Genomic DNA, 20,007 nt, shown 5'->3' with positions numbered 1-20,007 from the left:
AACTTTGCTAATAATTTAAGATGATAAAAAATTACTTAAGTTGAAGTGTATGTGTGTGTGAGGGATAGCAGTAGGTACCTATGATTGTTATTGTTTAAGTGTATGTACCACAGTAGGTACCTAGCTATGTGGTGAATCGTGCTAATGGGTCAATTTACAATTATATTTTTATTTGAACTATTCAGATATAAATAATTATATCTGAATAAGACGGGCTAGTTCAGGATCCATCGCCCATTTTTGCAAGTGATTAAGTTATCAAGCTAATTTTCCGTGAGTAGCTTTATTTTGATGAGACGCCCAATAATTTCCTGTACGAAACTCTCGATTGTGGTAGCTAACAGTGGTAACAAGGATAAAATTTTTTGATTTGATGGTTCTCAAATATTCTCAAATATAATCACTTGCAAAAATGAGCGAAGGATCCTGGACTAGGCAGTTTTACGTTTAATTTACGTGTTCGAAACGCCCGTCACATCTTTTCACAAAGCAGCGAAACATGACTCGGTCCATACTTTTGGCATAAAAGGGTCCTGAATATGGATAATTGCAGTTAATATATTAATTACTTACATTATTTTGAAAAAAAAAACAACCCAGCTGAGAGATTAGAACATGACTTTTATACCTAATCTCCATAAATAGGTAAGGTTCAAATTATTTTTGCCTTTTTCACCAACGATGATTTTAAATGTTCAAAATGAGAAGATTTGTGGTAGTTACGGCCCTCTTAACAAAATTGTTTCAAAAACATAGCTTTGCAATACACTATGTAGAGATGCACAAAGACGCCATATTCACAAATCGGTCGAGGACGGCGACTCTGCTAAAGTTTGGAAATTCCTTAGATCCCTTGGTATTGGCAAATCCCCAAATAATTCCTTACCTTCATGCGTAAACTTGGATAGTCTCAATACGCATTTCTCCTCTCATGTTAACAATTTCGACGCTAATGTTAAACAGCGTACTTTAAATAGAATTCTGACTCTGTTCCTTTGCATCGCGACGACGACGCGGTTGGCGCAGTGGTAAAGTAACTGCCTACTGAGCCGACGGTCCCGGGTTCGATCCCCGGTCAGGGCAAATATTTGTGTGATGAACTCAATTATTTGTTCTTGGGTCTGGGTGTTATTATCTATATATGTATTTATTAAATATTATATTTATCGTCGCCTAGTACCCACAACACAAGCCTTAATTGAGCTTACTGTGGGACTAGGTCGATTTGTGTAATAATGTCCTATAATATTTATTTATTTATTTATTTATTTATCCTCCGTTCAAGTTTAGTCAATTTTCTGATTGTGATGTTAAGAAGAACATATTAGCTATCAGCTCAAAAGCTGTCGGCAGTGACTGCATTAGCCGTAATATGATCATTCCCATCCTAGATACCATTGTTCCCGTAATCACACATATCCTGAACTATTCAATTTCCTCACATACCTTTCCAAGTGCTTGGAAAAATGCTTTCATTATCCCTCTGCCAAAACATTCTAAACCCTCTACACTCACCGATTTCCGCCCCATATCTATCCTTCCATTCTTGTCAAAAGTCCTAGAGCGCTTAGTACAACAGCAGCTTAGCGTCTTCCTTAATAAGTATGATCTCCTTAATCCTTTCCAATCCGGTTTTCGTCCTGGTCATAGCACGGTTACTGCTCTAGTTAAAGTCACTGACGACATTCGCTTTCATTTGGATCAAAAACAGCTTACGCTACTAACATCTCTGGATTTTAGTAATGCTTTTAATACAGTTGACCATGATATCCTTCTCAGCACGCTTAGTTCTCTTAACATATCTCCAACAGATATTGATTGGTTTCGTAGTTATCTACAGGAACGCCAGCAGCGTGTCCAATTTGATAATTCTTTTTCCTCTTGGGCTGACGTTACTGCTGGTGTTCCGCAAGGCGGTGTGCTTTCTCCTCTTCTTTTTAGTTTATTTATTAATTCAATATCCCTCAACATCACTTCTCTCTAATCTCTATCATATGTATGCCAACGACTTTCAAATTTATTGTCACACTTCGCTTGAAGACCTGCCGAATGCTATTGCTAAAATGAACGACGACGTATCCACTATTGTTGATTGGAGTTTTAGTCATGGCCTAAATGTAAACCCAAAAAAGACGCAAAGTATAATATGCGGTACGAAATACTTTGTATCCAAAATAGACTTTTCTACTTTGCCTAGGGTAATAGTTGATGGGATTGCCATACCGTATAGTTCCGAAATTAAGTGTCTGGGGATTTGGATTGATTCGTGTCTATCTTGGAATCACCAAATAAAGGAGGTTCGTAGAAAGGTTTTTGCTGCTGCGGGTTCGCTTCGTCGCTTACGTAACTTTCTGCCGATACCGACTAAGATTGCGCTCGTCCAAACACTCCTTTTACCTATCATAGATTATGCTGATGCGTGCTATCCTGACCTCTACGAATACCACCTAGATTGCCTTGAGCGCCTTCAGAATTTCTGTATAAGATTTGTGTTTGGCTTGCGCAAATACGATCACGTCTCCGAGTTTCGCACTAAGCTCAAATGGCTTCCCATCCGTCTTCGCCGAAATACTCATATCCTTCACCTCCTGTACTGTGTTCTGTTCGATCCGAGAACTCCGCGATACTTAAAAGAGAGATTTGAGTTCCTTGTGTCTAACGTCAACCCGACGCGTTTCTCTAATAAACATCGTCTAGCAATGCCACCGCATGTCAATCACGTTTACAATTCTTCGTTCACTGTGCGTGCCATTAGACTTTGGAATGCGTTACCCTTAGACATAAGAGCAGCTCAATCTCTATCTACGTTCAAAAACTTACTGAAGCAATTTTATTTATCGAATTAGTTGGTAATTAATTATTTATTTTATTAGTCAATTGCGTCGGTGTGCGTTTTTTATTTTTTATGTATGTGTATTTATATATGTATGTGTATTTTCATATTATAATATATATGTATGTATCTATTTATATAGTTATATTATGTATGTATATGTGTATCTTTGTTTAAGTATATTTGTATGCTTATATTAATAATTAATATCTATATATAAATATATTATATCTGTGGTATTTGGTACGTACCACTTAAGTGCAAAATGGTGATTTTTGGGTATGAGCGTTTGAAAGTTTTCACGGTTGCTACCCTGTTGCTACAGATCGGAATAAACACTTGAGTAAAACAAATTTATGATATTTAAATGTCTATTAGTTATGTTCAAGTTTTGAACACTTACAAAAAAAATAAAAAAAATGTTCTAGTTCAAGAGTAATTGTTACTTAACATGTTTGTACCAAAAGAAAAATGTGAAAATGATGTGAAAATGTCTAAAACGTGTGTACTTAAGTCGATTAGAGCATATTTATTTGTAGGTACTCTTAATTAGTATTTATTCCTATTTTTACCTTAATGGAAAGGATTTTTCTTTTTTTTTTCGACGGAGACATAAACAGACATTAAAAAACAAATATTATGGGGAAACGTCTTCCATACAAATAGATTTAACCATATATAAAAAAAACAAAAACGAATAGGAGTGTGATTTGCCACAAATAAGTACTCATAAAAAACCAGGAAATATTGTGATTCTCGTGCAATATGCAATTCTCTGATACTCTCTCTACAAAGTAAAATCCTAAAAGTAGTGTGTGTGTGTGTGTGTGGTTCAGAAGTCACGGTAGTTCGCTTGCCTGCCGTGCTAGATGCTGCGGGATCGATCCCATCAACCGACATGTACCAATGTGTCTTTTTCGGATGCATAAGTAGATTCTATAATAACCAGAGATACATCTTCTATAACAGGAAAACATCATCATTTCTAATAACAGGAAAACATCGTGATGGCAACCGGGATTTTGGTCTGAAATCACTAACCAGCAGTGAGCAAGCGTGGTGATTACTGCTCATGTCTTCTCCTTGTGAGAAGATGTCTTTACCCTGCAAATAGTTACGAGCTGGATCCAGTCAAATAAAATTTGTTTGTAAAACGTACCACTACAACATTCATTCATAGTCGTCATCACTGTCACTGAAAGTCATAAGATTGTTTCTAGTCGGACCATGAGACAATGATTTGAAATAATCATCATAAATTGGATCACTTATTGGTAGGAGATCTAAGATATCTTTGAATTTCAGAGCATCGATATTGATAGGCTCATTAGAGGCCAATGGCAAAGCCACTTCGGAGAATTCTATCTTTTCTCAGTTCTCTTAAACCAGAAATACAGAAACTCTTCATTTTCACTCAAAGATTATTTAAAATCTACGTCATTAGACTTTTCATACATCAACCAGAAAATACAGTTCTAACCAAATGTAGTTTTGTCTGTTGCAGTATTTCTTTTGATAAAATGAGTAGGTAGTCAATAGTTTCGAAAATGGAAAGAAGTCAGATTCATTAATTAATTTTACATCATGGCGATTGCTGGTCATTTTCATTTATCTCGGGGAACGGAGATGGTCCTGTTTCTTTTTTGAATGAATCTTTCAATATCTGCTTAACGGGCAAGATATTATACCGTTTTTGACCTGGAAAACACTGAATATAAAATAAGCTACTCTACTTCTTCTGCCAAACGGTTAATAAAATGCCATAAGCATGATGCGATTTCATCCGCACCTCTTTGAGCTATTCCTTCATACATAACATAATGGAATGTTCGTTTAGTAGTAACTTTGCGGATTTTTAAATTAAAAGTCCAAAGTTTCTTTTATAAAAGGCTACAGATGCAGTTAAATTTGGAATCTGTAAACAAACAGCTTTTATCTTTTAGTTTTATAGTGAAATGTTGCCTTATGCTCCGATTTTTCTAAATCTATTCTAATCTGACATGAAAGAATGAATTTGAAGAGACAAAGAATCAAACCTTGTGCATGTAGGTATCGTTATTTGGCTTTTTAAATCAATTTAAAGATTGGTAAACGTTTCTGAACACACTAAGTCTAAGAGATCTTGCATCACATGCATGTTTCTTTATAGATAATAGGCTTGAGACCTAATGTCTGAAGATTTAAATTATGTGCCAAATAACGTTATATTTAAGTAAGGGAGAACTCAGAGAAGACCTGTTAAGTTCACAAATAATTTTATTTGATTTGGTACAAATAAGTTAAGTGATGATAATAATTATTCAAGTTTGGTCTAATTATGTTAAGTGCTCTTACGTTGTAAATGGCCGTTCGTTGATTGAGTATTCGTTTTACAAGTCTATGTTAAGTTATATTAATATATTTGTATCAAATAAAAATATTTTTTTTTGTACTTAAGTGGTTTTTATACAACCTATTTAAGGTATTTCTACTATCAATAGGCTTATGTGACATAGACCAAACGAAAGAGGACGTTTTTATCAGTATAGATGGCCAAAAAACAAAAAATGGCCATTTTTGCACTTACGAGGTATATACCAAACACCACAGATATATATTTTAGTAGTATTTTTTCTGTTTTTAGTGCACTTTGCCCTGTTTATTTTACTACTTTTGCACTGCGTCTCCTTGTCCACCAGGTTGTCTGGAAGAGATCGCTGTCTGAGCGATAAGACCGCCTGTTGTGCTCTTTTATTAACAATGTATTGTGTCCTTACTTGTACTTTTCTCTGTGGTGCACAATAAAGTATTTTTGTTTGTTTGTTTGCTTTGACATAGTAACATGAACATAGTAACAAAACGAGTTCAATAAACAGGAATTGGACGTGTTAGATACACTTTTATTATACTAATCCTTTGTACTAATCATAGAATATATAATAATATAATATACTAGGTTGCCGCCCGCGGCTTCGCCCGCGCAGTCAAAGAAAACCCCCGAAAATTCCCGTTCCCGTGGGATTTTCAGGATTGCGTCATTTTCCCGGGATAAAAAGTAGTCTATGTCCTTTCTCGGGTATCAAAATATCTCCATACCAAATTTCATGAAAATTGGTTCAGTAGTTTAGGCTTGATTGAGTAACAGACAGACAGAGTTTTCGCATTTATAGGTACATATTAGGTAGTAATAGTATGGATTATGTATTCGATAGCAATATTTATTGCTTGCATGTGGGGTGATGAACTGAATGGGTGCTTAAAATCAATGTTTGAATTTATTTTTACCTCTTAAGCCAATATGTAGGCACATACTTATATGTACAGGTCACACCTGGAATAAACGATATCATAATTACTAAAAAAACCATATCACGAGGGTATGCTAATATGGATAGAGTAACTACTCAGTTATCTGCGAACTCAGTCTTACTCTCTAGAAACAGAGTAATTCAACGACGTTAACAACATTGCGTACATGTCCAAATGCTTATCATAGAATGGTAATTGTAGCCGTCCGGTTTTTTTGTTACTCGTAATTATCTATCGGTAATTAGTTCTTGTATTTAAAGTAAAGCTCGTCCGCCCTCAGCGCATTCATACTGTCGCGAGTTGATCATAATAATATTTCTGACGACATGTCGCGTTCCATCTTGATATGTGTCATGTTGTTAGTTGCACTCAATATTATAAATGTCCAGGGGCAGGAGGGTGGAGGTTTGTTTTACAGAAATATGAAACATTTTATTTTCAATTATTACTCTTTTGTCTCGAGTTAGTTATTTATAATTTGTTTTATTATAATTATTAATTACATTATGTACTAGCTGTTCCCCGCAGTTTCACTCCCATTGATCCGCTCCTGTTGGTCTTAGCGTGATGATATAATATAGCCTAATGGGCTAGCTAACACTAAAGAATTTTTCAAATCGGCCCAGTACTTCCTGAGATTAGCGCGTTCAAACAAACAAACAAACCTTTCAGCTTTATAATATAAGTAGGATTTTCATCTCATCCTATATACATGCATAATGTTTTCCAGAAGGTGCAGTTGATGAGTATCGTGTGGAGCCCGGTCCTGATGGTCAAGATAGAGTAATTAGCAACACTGTTGTACCACACGCATTAGTGGACGAAATAGAACGTTCTGTAAGGGAAGAAGAAATGGAATAAGTCATACTAACAGCTGCTGTTTGTTGCTGAAATAAATATGTATTAAAATAATGTCTCTTTTATATTTTTATATGATTGTAACTAAGAAAAAAATGGAGAAGTAATTTTTTATTCCGGTTTTTATCTCGATGATGTTTTACAAGTAACCCTGTAGGTTACATGACATTGAACATAGACTTACAAATGTTAGGAGATATATTGGAGATATAGTATATTATTATTCACATTCTATAATACTCGGGTACCATCATAAGGAAGGTACCCGTAACCCGGTCATTTGGAAGGCTTACGTGGGGACACGGATCCAACACACAGAGGCCCTTTAGAGAACTTTACTGTGTTGTGGGACACCAGCCGCAGCCCGCAGCCTGCCCACGACTGCACTATAGAGATACAGTTATTATTAGTCTGTGGGAGAGTACAATATTTAAAAATAATTTATTGCTTTATGCCAATAGTCGTAGAACAAATGTTGTTAGTCGTAGAACTTATGATACCTATTAGACATCTTGTCATGCGAGGTTGCTGGTGTTTTACAAGTGACCCTGTATATAAAAATGAATCCATACTTCCCTTGGTCATGGCATCACACGTGAAAGGGTGGACCGATTTCGATAATTCTTTTTTTATAATATTCCTTGAAGTACTAGGATGGTCTTGAGTTTTATGGAGAGAAAACGTAAACATTTACCACAGGCGAAGCCGGGGCGGACCGCTAGTAATGAAATAAAATATCAGTATAAAATAATATTCCATATTATATATAGTTAACTTAAACTTTTTAAATCAACAAACTATATAATAGAATTATACACATACATGATACAGGGTGTGGCGTAATGAATGGATAAGCTGGTAACTGGATAAAGAGGACGGTCTGGCGGTTCAGTAAAACGTATTTTCTGTTCAGTAAAAAACATCAGTATTCTAGGTATTCGACATTTTCGAAAATTCTAAAAAATCACTCTTTCTGGGGCTTTCTCTCAACCTGTTTACGGGAGATTCATATCCGCTATCCGCCGTGGGTAGCGGTATCCCCATGGGAGAGACTCAGGCTGTGTCTCCACCAGAGATGATCGAGGATGCGTAGGTAGTATAGTATTGCTTCAAACGATAAATGGAGTGATATGATTGGTTCTTTACAAAAACAAAAAATCTCTGGTGGAAGAGCAGAATCGCGTATCCGCGGGTATGCTATAACCTTTCATGTACGTGAACTTTGCTGAACAGCCAATCCACATATTTATATTTATTTATAATTAAGGATTAGAGTTGTTATGTGGAGCCTTGTAAAGTTAAGACGAATCTGATAACTTTTCCAGTGCAGGAGCAAGCGTCTTGGCGACATCAATACATATTATAATAAAATCGAAGGAAAGTCAAAACTGTACATTGAATATTTTTTTAAAGATTAGGTACTTATTACCATTAATTATGTGACCGATATCGATCGAGCCAAAAATATAGTTTTTCGAATTTGTATGTTTGTATGTACCTAACTGTAAGTATGTCCGGGCTAAACTAAAAAAAAAACTGCTTGGATTAACTTAATCACACTTGGCATGAATATTACCACAGACTAATTATATAATAATATACTACGATATTACTAAATGAGCGGATCAATATATAGGCTACTAGCTTTCCGCCCGCGGCTTCGCCCGCGCAGTCAAAGAAAAACCCGCATAGTTCCCGTTCCCGTGGGATTTCCGTGATAAAACCTATCCTATGTCCCGGGGTAAAAAGGAGCCTATGTCCTTTCTCGGGTATCAAAATATCTCTATACCAAATTTCATGCAAATTGGTTCAGTAGTTAAGGCGTGATTGAGTAACAGACAGACAGACAGAGTTACTTTTGCATTTATAATATTAGTATGGATATATCATCAGTCATCACGCTAAGACCACTAGGAGCGAAGCAATACGGGTAAAACCGCGGGGCACAGCTAGATTTCACTTCGTTAGATGTTTTGCTTCATTATTTTATAGACATTTTACTAAATTTATTTTGATGTGTTTCATATTCACTATTATTACTATCTCCTGATGTATGGTTCCTAATTCGTTAGGTATAAATGTTTACACATTATTTACAGTGCATTTAATGAGCCTTGATAATAAATGTAAAAATCACTAAAAAGATATCATAAATGAAAACGCGTTGTGGCCATGAAGAATTTTATATATCGTTCGCCGTAATTGTGAAAATTGAATTGTGTGTACCTACATTTAAATAATTAAACTAATAATCAACTTTCTTTTTTAATATTTGCACACCCAATCAATGGGTAGAATGTATTAGCCACATAATATTGTAATCAAAACATCTAAAATTTGTAACTACATTCTTGCAAATAAATGTAATTTGAATTTGAATTTGAAATGCCACGAAGTGTTGAACCACATTTGCCTACGTCAAGGATTTCCTACAGACCACCATCCCTCTCATCAAAAATGAGAGATGTATTTCCATTGTATATATGTACTTATATTGTAATATTGATGCCAAGTCCTTTCCAATTGATGGTATCTTCCAAAGCAAGTAAAAAGTTTTGGCGATCATGTTTTTTTGTCTAACACCGCTCTGCAGTGGATTTGCCTTTGTGTACTCTTCATAAACTGGGACTGTCATGGTAGCGTACTGTATTCGTACAAGCTGCTCGTACTTTGATGTACCGGCATCGCTGGAGTCACTATCACGGCCTAGGGGCTAGGTTTCGATCAAAACCTGTTTAGAAACTATATGCCGTTTTGAAATAATACGTGCATTTTTTTTATTTTGACTATGGAGAAATAATTACAAAATATTGCAAATATTCTCCTTTGAAAAATGAGTAAATGTAAAATATCGTAAGGTATAGGTACCTATACGAAACCTACAAAATCCTTTATCCCTTATCCTTTTACAAACAAACAAATGAACGTTTCAGCTTGATATTATTGGGTAGGTATTTTAAATATTAAAATTATTATCAGAAAATATGTTAACTACAATAAAATTATGTGTTGTTCCACAGGTGATTTTTTTTATGCAAATTGTGTTCTAAATATTTTTAAACATGGAGGGTAATTGCGGCTATCCGGTCTTTTCCTTGCTCTTGCTTATCTGGGAGTTGCCTCCTTATCTATAATTACCTTTTGTATTTAAAGGAAAACTCATTCCCCTGAGTGGACTCACTGTGTAGCCGCGAGTCGATGCAACATGTGTAGCGACATGTCTCGTAACATCGTGGTATCGTTCATGTTGCTAGTTGCACTTAACATTATGTCGGTCGCCGGTCAAGGTTTGTTTAATGCAAATAACTTTATGATTAATTAATTATTATACATATATTTTTGGGTAGACTTCAAACAGTTTAAATACATCAGCTGTGTCATCGGGTGTACAAGTTCATCCATTTTATATTTGTTTTCAGAAGATGGTGACTTTGGCGGGGACGATTTGGGTGGAGACTTTGGTGGGGACGGTTTAGGTGATGGAATGGGTGAAGGAGAGGACGGCAGCTATACAATCGACGTACCAGCTGGAATAATAGACCGCTTAATAGCGGAACACGCAGATGGAGCTGTGTAACCATTCGCTTTTCATGCTTTCCATAAATTACGTATCGAAGTTTTAACCCATTTTTTTTAACTTAATATACTATGGGTTTTTAATTATTATTTGAAGAAATGATCATAAATTATTTCTTATCATTCCATACAGTTTTACGATTTTCATGTGTTTCAATATTTAAAGAGAATAAATGATCATTATACCATTTTTTTGCATCTTATATATTTACTACACCTCAAAAAACTGCGCAACTATTACCGTTATGTACAATAAACGAAAAAGTTAATCTAATTGCGTTAATCCGAATAAACTCATTTTTAAAATGTGTGTTACGAAAAATTTTTCAATAACTCAACAAAATCTCAATAGTTATACCTTATAATATGAAGTAGCAGTTAAAGTATAACAGTACGTATTTACAACAAACTTATCAAGAATGAAGCATTCAAATGCAAGGAACACAATAAAATTATATTAAATGCACAATCAGCACAATTCTTGCAATTGAACATCATCTTGTTACACAAGAGCTAAGGCACATGTTTACAATAATTTCAAATGTCCAGTCACTTTATCCACCACGTCTTTAGGTGCTGGTCCGACACCCAACACTGTTATTGAATTAGGTGCAATCTGAGTCCGGCCTGCGTCTCTTATCATAGATGTTATGATTCCCATTTTCTTTGCGTTATCTGCAATTTGTCTCATATCATCTACCGAGTCTGTTTTCACTGCAACCTTGGCTTGTCCAGTGGCTTGCCAACACCTAAGACCCTCTGGATCTCTCTTTAATGCCTTCTCGAAAGCTCCCACGGCAGCGTGACCACATTGGGCTGCAATTTTGCCTTTACTCATGCCCAAGTCTGTTCTAACTACAAGCACTAATTTGTATTCTGATCTTGAAGCAAACTGAAAACCAAAAAGATTAAATTAAGTTTTGTTTTGTAATTTAATAATTATTATCAGACTAGCTGCACTCTGTGGTTTCACCCGCTCTAGATTGTCAGTAGATTATAAGTCAAAACCATTATATAGAGCTTTTTTACAAACAATTAGAGCTAAACAATTCATAAAATGTACATAATAATATTCGCAAATATAATATTATAAAGCTGAAGAGTTTGTTTGTTTGTTTGAACGCTCTAATCTCAGGAACTGCTGGTCCGATTTGAAAAATTCTTTCGGTGTTAGATAGCCTATTTATCGAGGCACGCTATAGGCTATATATCATCACGCTAAGACCAACGGGAGCGGAGCAATGTGGGTGAAACCGCGAGGCACAGCTAGTTTTAGATAAAACTTAAATGAATTTGCAGAGAAAAAAACTGCGTTATCACCTTACATTTTTTAAATAAAAACAAACCATCTAGTGAAGCACTTATGGGTCACCAAGCATTTCTCCATTCGACTTGTCTAATAAATAAGTTATTATAAAGAATCATATTTTTTAAGCATTACTTTTAAACTATCACATAAATTACCTTTTTTATAGTGTCTGCGGTTTCTTTGAATGATCCCAAGTATCTTTTTATAGCAAAGAAAGATATACCAATACATAAACCGCATCCCAAACCCGCCAAAAAAGATACATTGAATTCCATTTTCTTTTTTGAAGAAATGATGAAGTTTGACAAGGCTATGGGTTTTATTTATTTTATAGTGATGAAGTGTATTTGCAGCAAATTTCACAACAGCTGTAATTTTATTTATTTATGCTTGGTTCTTTGCAAGTTCTTTGAAACTTTTATTATAAATTATAATGAATAACCTCACTCTCAGGCTCTCAGCCTCTTCATTTGACACACACTTCGTTGAGGTTGACACTTGAGTCTTGACAGTTGACAGTATCAACCTGACACTGACTCGTGTATGCTCGTGTAGGTCGTAGGTGTCTATAAGCTTCTTGGTGTAGGTACATGCCTTGCTAAATGCATAAACCACACGGTCTATACATATCTTAGAGTATATATTACAATAGTATAGAGCAGGCATGGGCGTTGAATCAACGGACTAGTTAAATTAACCGTCTATGTACACTCAACGATTCGACTAGTCCATCGCTCATCAACGGACTAGTTGAATTCAACGACTAAACAAAAGAGTCGAAACGCTCGTCAACGCGTCCGCGACGGTTAACTCTTCGACGTGGCCGTATAATAGTCCACCGTAGACGGCTAAAGGTGGACTTCCGACCACCGCGGCTCCGGCGTCACTAACGCAGCGACAGTAACGCGGCGACAGAGCGATAGTATTATACAGTACGGAAATGTATGATGGAACGTTCGAGCGCAGCGTCACTGTCGCAGCGATAGTGTCGCCGCGTCAGTGACGCGCGGCTGTAGCGGCCGTGCAATGCTCGCGCAAGCACTGTCGCGTGGCAGGCTGCGAAAGCACGTTGTTTTTAGGTTATTATCTAGTTATTTTCGAGAGAATATCTAAAAAATGGGCGTTGGAACATATTTACGGATGAGCAAGACGAGGCACTAATAAATTTAGTGTCTCAAGATGCAATTTTGTAAATTGGGTCTGCTGGGCTTCGCTCCATACTATAGTAGTAACGAAGCAATTAAAGATCATCATCCTGTTCTTCTTCTAATAATATTTTTTTAATTGATCGGTTCATTCCTACTGTACCGCACAACCGTCAGGTATGGACTAATAACTGTGACTGACGCCGGAGTCGCGCTGCTCGGAAGCCAATCTGCGTCTAAGCCGCTGCGACAGTGACGCAGCGGCTTAGACGCTGCGGCCGTTGCGATAGAGCCGCGCTGGTCGGAAGTCCACCTTAAACGACTCGTCGTAGACGGCTCGTCAGTCGACACGTTTGTATCAACTACCAACTTGCGACGCGACGCGTCGCGAGTTGATAGTTCAATATTTTTACCGTTAATTCCGTTTGACTTTTAATGAGATTACTATGATCAATGCTCGAAATATTGAAAAAAAAGGAGATTAATTTGTATTAATTTGATATTATTGAATTGTCTTAAAAATCTAAGATATTTTTTTTATTCAGTTAATTTATTACATATCATAAGGATTACCTACCTATAATAATATATTGAATAATGTTAAGATATCGACTATAACTAACGACTTAAAATGACAAGTTAAAACATAAACAAAAACTTGGTAATAGACAGGTGATAAATATATAATTGTTAAAAAACAGCTCCGACTTTTTCTTTACTAGAGACAACCCTGACATTGAATTCTTTGAAAATCTATAATTCGTTATAACTTCGTGGTAAGAATGTGGAATTTTACATGTAGAGTGTAGACTTCAGTTCAAGGTAACGAACGTTCGATTACCAATACCGTCGCGCGTCGGTCGACCGTGTCAATTCGTTTCAGTTTACACATCGACTAGTCGAAGATTTTAACTAGTTGATCGACTAGTTGATGAACGACATTTAACGGTCTAGTCTCGTTGATGAAAAATGCGTCGACGACCCATTCCTAGTATAGAGCGCGTGTATTGCACAAATTGCCTAGTGCGCATCGTAGGCAGATGAGCTATAGATACTTTATACATGTGTGTGTGACAAATAGGGATGGGTAGATATGAATTGTGTGTTGAGCTATCGATAAGTTATGCAAATAAATATGTATCATAAGTAAATTTTATGTTCAATATGTTATTAAAGGAAAAATCCATACTAATATTATAAATGCGAAAGTAACTCTGTCTGTCTGTCTGTTACTCAATCACGCCTTAACTACTGAACCAATTTGCATGAAATTTGGTATAGAGATATTTTGATACCCGAGAAAGGACATAGGCCACTTTTTATTGCGAAATATGTACAATAATATTATGTAGTAGTTAATAATATCAAATCTTTTTTATTTCTTACTTTTCCGTTTTTGAAGTCGGTTGTTTTTAACGCAGTTATTTTTATTAAATACTTTTTAGTGTATTTTTTAACACAAATCAAACGAGCCCAAACTCGATAAAGTTGAGTCAATATATCACTGAGTTCCTATGGCCACCTTCCGATTCCATCATCAAATCAGCTTCATGTCATGATAATGTTTCATCGCTATCAAATTTACATACGTATACAAAATTTCAGCTCAATCGGTTACCGGGAAGTGAATCAAAGTTACTTGCTACATATCAACTTAGTCATCGACTACAGACAAAAATGCTCATAAAATAAAAACTAATGGGCCTATCCGAAAAAAAATATTTATGGGACCAATTCGACACCATCCCGCATCGAAAAAAAAAGAATCACGTAAATCGGTTCAGAAACCTCGGAGTAATCGGTGTACATACATAAAAAAAAATATACCGGCCGAATTAATAACCGCATAAAATCGCACGGAGAGCTTAATTTTCACAAAGAACTCATCGCACGGAGAGCTTAATTTTCACAAAAAGCTTTAATCGCACGGAAAGCTTAATTTTCACAAAAAGCTCTAATCGCACGGAGAGCTTAATTTTCGCAAAAAGCTCTAATCGCACGGAAAGCTTAATTTTCACAAAAAGCTCTAATCGCACGGAGAGCTTAATTTTCACAAAAAAGCTCTAATCGCATGGAGAGCTTAATTTTCATAAAAAGCTCTAATCGCACGGAAAGCTTTATATTCACAAAAAGCTCTATTCGCACGGAAAGCTTAATTTTCACAAAAAAGCTCTTATCGCATGGAGAGCTTAATTTTCACAAAAAGCTCTAATCACACGGAAAGCTTAATTTTCACAAGAAGCTCTAATCACACAGAGAGCTTAATTTTCACAAGAAGCTCTAATCACACGGAGAGCTTAATTTTCATAAAAAGCTCTAATCGCACGGAAAGCTTAATATTCACTAAAAACTAATCGCATGGAGAGCTTAATTTTCATTAAAGGCTCTAATCGCACGGAGCTTAATTTTCACAAAAAGCTCTAATCGCACGGAGAGCTTAATTTTCACAAAAAGCTCTAATCGCATGGAGAGCTTAATTTTCACAAAAAGCTCATATCGCACGGAAAGCTTAATTTTCACAAAAAAACTCTCATCGCACGTGTTGGGATTTGGTAATATTTTCAATAAAACTTCTTCTTTACAACCGATGTATTTATTAAAAGTTAAACGCATTACATTACACAGCAGTACAGCACAGAGCAACCATGAAAAGGACAGATAGCACCAAGTGTCAAAACGAGAAACTTCAAACATTTACAAAGACAGTTTGTACCATAGCATTCACAGATACACATAAACTACATTATAAATTTATATACTCAACACTCCCACCTAAATTTATAAGGTAGACATAACAACTTAACTGACAACTAAATGTTTTTTTTAAACAAACATAAAATATTCTAGTTAACTTCATACATTTTTCATAAAGAACAAAATATAACTCCTCTAATACATAAACTACAAACTGTTTTATTCTCAACTTACACACACATTTAATTCCAAATTTATATAAAGTTAAACTCAACTTACATACACTTTTTATTCTAACTTTATATAAAGTTAAATACTAGACACACTTATATGAAGTTTATAAAAGTTAAACATTAGGCACATTTATATGAAGTTTACATAACATTAAACATTTCTCATAATCTTATCTCTAATAGAATTAAATTTATTTGCTGGCAAAGCTTTTGTTAAGAAATCAGCTAATTGATTTGAACTCTCAATATATTTGATATTGACAATTTTATTTGCAACATTCTCTCTGATAAAGTTGTATCTTATATCTATATGCTTACTCCTTCTGTGAAACACAGGATTATGTATCAATTTGATTGTACTTTGATTGTCAACATTTAAAGTTATTGAGCCTTGTGGCTCCCCAATATCACAAAGAAATTGCCTAAGCCATAAAATTTCTTTAGCGGCTTCGCTAGCTGCCATATATTCTGACTCTGTTGTGGATAATGCCACAGTATTTTGTTTACGACTAGACCAAGTGACAGGACCTCCATTCATAAGAAATATATAACCTGTATTAGATTTTCTAGTATCCATATCACCTGCAAAGTCTGAATCAGAGTAACCAACTAAGTCAGCATTACCTTGATAAACAATTCTCATATCTTTTGAATTAATTAAATAACGTAGGATTCTTTTCACAGCTATAACATGTGAAGGACCTGGATTATTGACATACCTGCTAACAACATTTACAGCATAAGCTATGTCAGGTCTAGATATTGATGATATGAATAACAATGCTCCCACCGCTTCTCTATATGGGAAATTAATAAGTTTATCACTAACTGTATTCTTAGACAACTTTACATTTACATCAGCGGGGGTACTGCTACCCTTAGCATCTAACAAATTGAATCTATTAATTATTGTTTGAATATATTGACTTTGACTTACACTAATATAACCTTTTCCTTTATCTATTTCCATTCCAATAAAAGAATTACAGTCTAAAGTCTTAATCTCAAATGTTTGCATGAATATTTTTATTATTTCAGATAAAACAACTTTACTTTTAGCCAGTAACAAACCATCATCAACATAAAGAATTAATATTACTTTAACATCTTTAAAATATCCTACAAATACACAATTCTCAGATGGACATGGTTTAAATCCATAAAAAGATAAAAAAGAACTAAATTTTTCATTCCAACATCTCGATGATTGTTTAAGACCATATATAGATTTAACTAACTTACATACTTTTGAAGACTGTGTTTTCAAACCCTCGGGCACCTCCATGAAAATTTCCTCGGAGAGCTCACCATACAGGAAGGCCGTCTTCACATCAAATTGCTCGATATGCAGTTCATCTCTCGCAGCAATGCTCAGCAACACCCTGATGGAATCATACCTGCTAGTAGGGGAAAAAATCTCATTATAGTCTTCGCCCTTGACTTGTGTGAACCCACGTGCACACAGTCGTGCTTTGAATCGTACTATTTCTCCATCTCTATTCTTCTTTATAGTGAACACCCATTTACAAGAAACAGGCTTCTTCTCAGTTCGATCAGTTAATATCCATGTTTTATTTTTTTCATGTGACTGAAGTTCTTCATCTATAGCTTTCTTCCATAGGTGAGAATTTGGACTATTCATTGCTTCTTCATAAGTGTTAGGTAATTCTAATTCAGTTATATTTACTTCTAGGTTTCTATTCCGACGTGGACGTAGTGTGATGTTTCTCAGTTCTTCCTCTTCCAAACATATACTTCTTGGAGGGATATAAGTTACATCTAAATCCTCTGAGCTCTTCATACTATCATCAGTACTGCTTTCTTGAAACTCAACCTCTGGAGTAGACCTTGTAAAATGATCTTGATCTCTTTCTTGTGAAGCTGTTACTTCTACAAAACTTTGTTTTTCTTCTGGCATACTGTATTCATCAAATTTCACGTCCCGCGATATTATAATCTTTCTAGTATTTTGATCAAACATCCTGTAGTTCTCATGTTCATACCCAACTAACAACATCTTCACACTTTTCTTTGCAAGTTTCTTTCGCTTTTCTTTTGGTACATGTACATAACCAATGGACCCAAATATTCTTATGTGTTGCAAGTTAGGCTTAACTCCATGCCACAGTTCAAATGGTGTAACATTTCCTGTTTGGCTTGATGTACCTCTATTTAATAAATATATTGCACAGTTGACAGCTTCTGCCCACAAGTTTAAAGGAATGTTTTTCGCATACAACATAGTTCTTGCACTTTCCATGATTGAACGCATCTCTCTCTCTGCTCTCCCATTCTGTTCAGGGGTATAAGGGGCAGTACGTTCATGTGTTATTCCCTTATTCTCTAGATATGATGTAAATTCTTGGTTCACATATTCACACCCATTATCTGTATGTAATATGTGCAAATCATGTTGAAATTTGTTTTTCACTATTGCATTATACTTAAGAAAACATTGAAATACCTCGCTCTTATGCTTTATGAAGTAAACATGGCGGTAGCTTGTAGCTCCATCTTTGAATAAAACAAAGTACTTCATACCAGACACAGAAAGTTCTTCTATAGGGCCACAAACATCACTGTACACAATTTCACCAGGCTGTGTTGGACCTCTGGTTGATTTACAGAAAGGGCGCCTTGCTTGCTTTCCATACTGGCACGCTTCACAAATAAAATCCTGATTTCCACTCAATGTAACAGGAATTATACCATTTTTACACATATTCTGAAGTTCCTTCACATTTAAATGTCCCAATCTTTCATGCCAAACTTTTATATCTGTTTGCACAAAATTACAACTTTCTTGTTTTATTGTTTTGACATCTAACTCATATAGGTTATTTTCTGATAGATATGCCATCATAACAACAACATTATTCTTCATAATCATTGCCTTTTCATTGCTCTTCATTATCATATATCCTTTTCTTGTCACAGCACCTTCCGAAAATAAGTTTCTTCTCAAGTCGGGTACATACAAAACATTTTCAAGTTTACACCTCTCCCATGAACCATTAACCTTTTTGTCTATCAGTACAGTTCCTTTACCACATATTTTTATATTCTGTTTGTTACCCAATTTAACAGAATTGTTCTCTTGGCACTCGTTAAACTCACAAAAGTAGTCCCGCTTGAATGTCATATGCATTGAGGCTCCACTATCAAGAATCCATGCCTCTTCATCATGTTCCTTCAGTGCAGCGCTGAAAGCCAACATATTGTTAGGTTTCTTATCATGCTTTCTCTTTGGCAGTCTGCAGTCTCTAGCGAAATGGCCTCTTTTGTTACAATTATAGCATATGAATCTATGACTTGTTTTTTGTTGATCTTTTGAAGTTTTCTGTTTATTTTCACTTCTTGATATGAAATTACTTTTTGATGTCACTAATGCTGTCTCACTAACATTTATATCATTGGCAAGGCTGGCTTCTTCATCTACTAGCCGAGAAGTGAGGTTTTGAATTGTTTGACTTCCTTCATCAAGTGACAACCATGCCTGTCTAAGTGAACGGTACGTTGATGGTAATGTACTTAGAATTTTTGTCATTATTGCTGTGTCACTGATTTTCTCACCAGTCTCCCGTAGTTGCTTTGCCAAGCTTTCTACCTTGGACACATGCTGTGCCATAGTATCGTTGCCATTATATGAATATTGATAAAATTTTTCATGAATCAACATCTTGTTGTATTCAGATTTTTGTTCATAGATAGCTTCTAATTTTGACATAACTTGTTTAGCAGTCTCGCAGTTTTCTATCAAAGATATTTGGTTTAAATCCATGGACGATGTCAGAATGAACATTGCCATGCCATCATCTTTGTCCCATTGCACTTGCGAACTGGTTTCCGTAGGTCTTGCTTTCTCGATATTCAATCCTTTTGCTCGTAATGCACATTTAACTTGAAATTTCCATTGTTTAAAATTTCTCCCATCAAACTTCTCAATTTTCATCGAGTTCGCAACCTCCATTTTAGGTTAGTTTTTACACCGGTTGTAATCTTGCTCTTTTATAGATTTCTCGTATTGAAAATATATTTTAAATATGCCTGGGCCCATAACCTGTTGGGATT

General features: G+C 35.4%; 3 protein-coding genes and 1 long non-coding RNA gene across 8 annotated transcripts in view; 2 read left to right on the top strand and 2 right to left on the bottom strand.

The window, feature by feature from the left end:
- The window catches only part of LOC149479161 (uncharacterized), a 53,661-nt gene that overhangs the window by 15,385 nt on the left and 18,269 nt on the right, over window positions 1-20,007 (bottom strand). Inside the window, exon 2 of one of the 5 annotated variants that reach the window (XR_016317362.1) lies at window positions 6,834-6,956. The exons of 3 other annotated variants lie outside the window; for them this stretch is intronic. The gene's annotated coding sequence lies outside the window, so the exon portion shown is untranslated. The remainder of the gene's footprint in view (window positions 1-6,833; window positions 6,957-20,007) is intronic. One more of the 5 variants, XR_016317363.1, reaches the window with a different exon arrangement.
- On the top strand, window positions 6,420-7,144 carry LOC149479165 (uncharacterized). The gene is made up of 2 exons (XR_016317359.1): window positions 6,420-6,526; window positions 6,852-7,144. It is a non-coding gene; the product is annotated as an uncharacterized LOC149479165 (long non-coding RNA).
- On the top strand, window positions 9,369-10,735 carry LOC149479164 (uncharacterized). Its single transcript, XM_089708899.1, has 3 exons — window positions 9,369-9,456; window positions 10,133-10,266; window positions 10,402-10,735. The coding sequence occupies exons 1-3, from the start codon at window positions 9,437-9,439 to the stop codon at window positions 10,554-10,556; spliced, it is 309 nt and encodes a 102-aa protein (XP_089565025.1). The 5' UTR covers window positions 9,369-9,436; the 3' UTR covers window positions 10,557-10,735.
- LOC149479163 (peptidyl-tRNA hydrolase 2, mitochondrial) lies at window positions 10,821-12,396 on the bottom strand. Its single transcript, XM_089708894.1, has 2 exons — window positions 12,020-12,396; window positions 10,821-11,447 (listed from the first exon to the last, which is right to left on the bottom strand). The coding sequence occupies exons 1-2, from the start codon at window positions 12,137-12,139 to the stop codon at window positions 11,082-11,084; spliced, it is 486 nt and encodes a 161-aa protein (XP_089565020.1). The 5' UTR covers window positions 12,140-12,396; the 3' UTR covers window positions 10,821-11,081.

The sequence above is a fragment of the Colias philodice genome, chromosome 21, assembly GCF_061535455.1.
Source record: "Colias philodice isolate Cphi_HAF_F1 chromosome 21, ilColPhil1 Martin Lab GWU primary, whole genome shotgun sequence".
Classification (NCBI taxonomy): domain Eukaryota; kingdom Metazoa; phylum Arthropoda; class Insecta; order Lepidoptera; family Pieridae; genus Colias; species Colias philodice.
The sequence above is the reverse complement of the archived record's forward strand: the minus strand, read 5'-3'. Positions and strand labels throughout refer to the sequence as shown.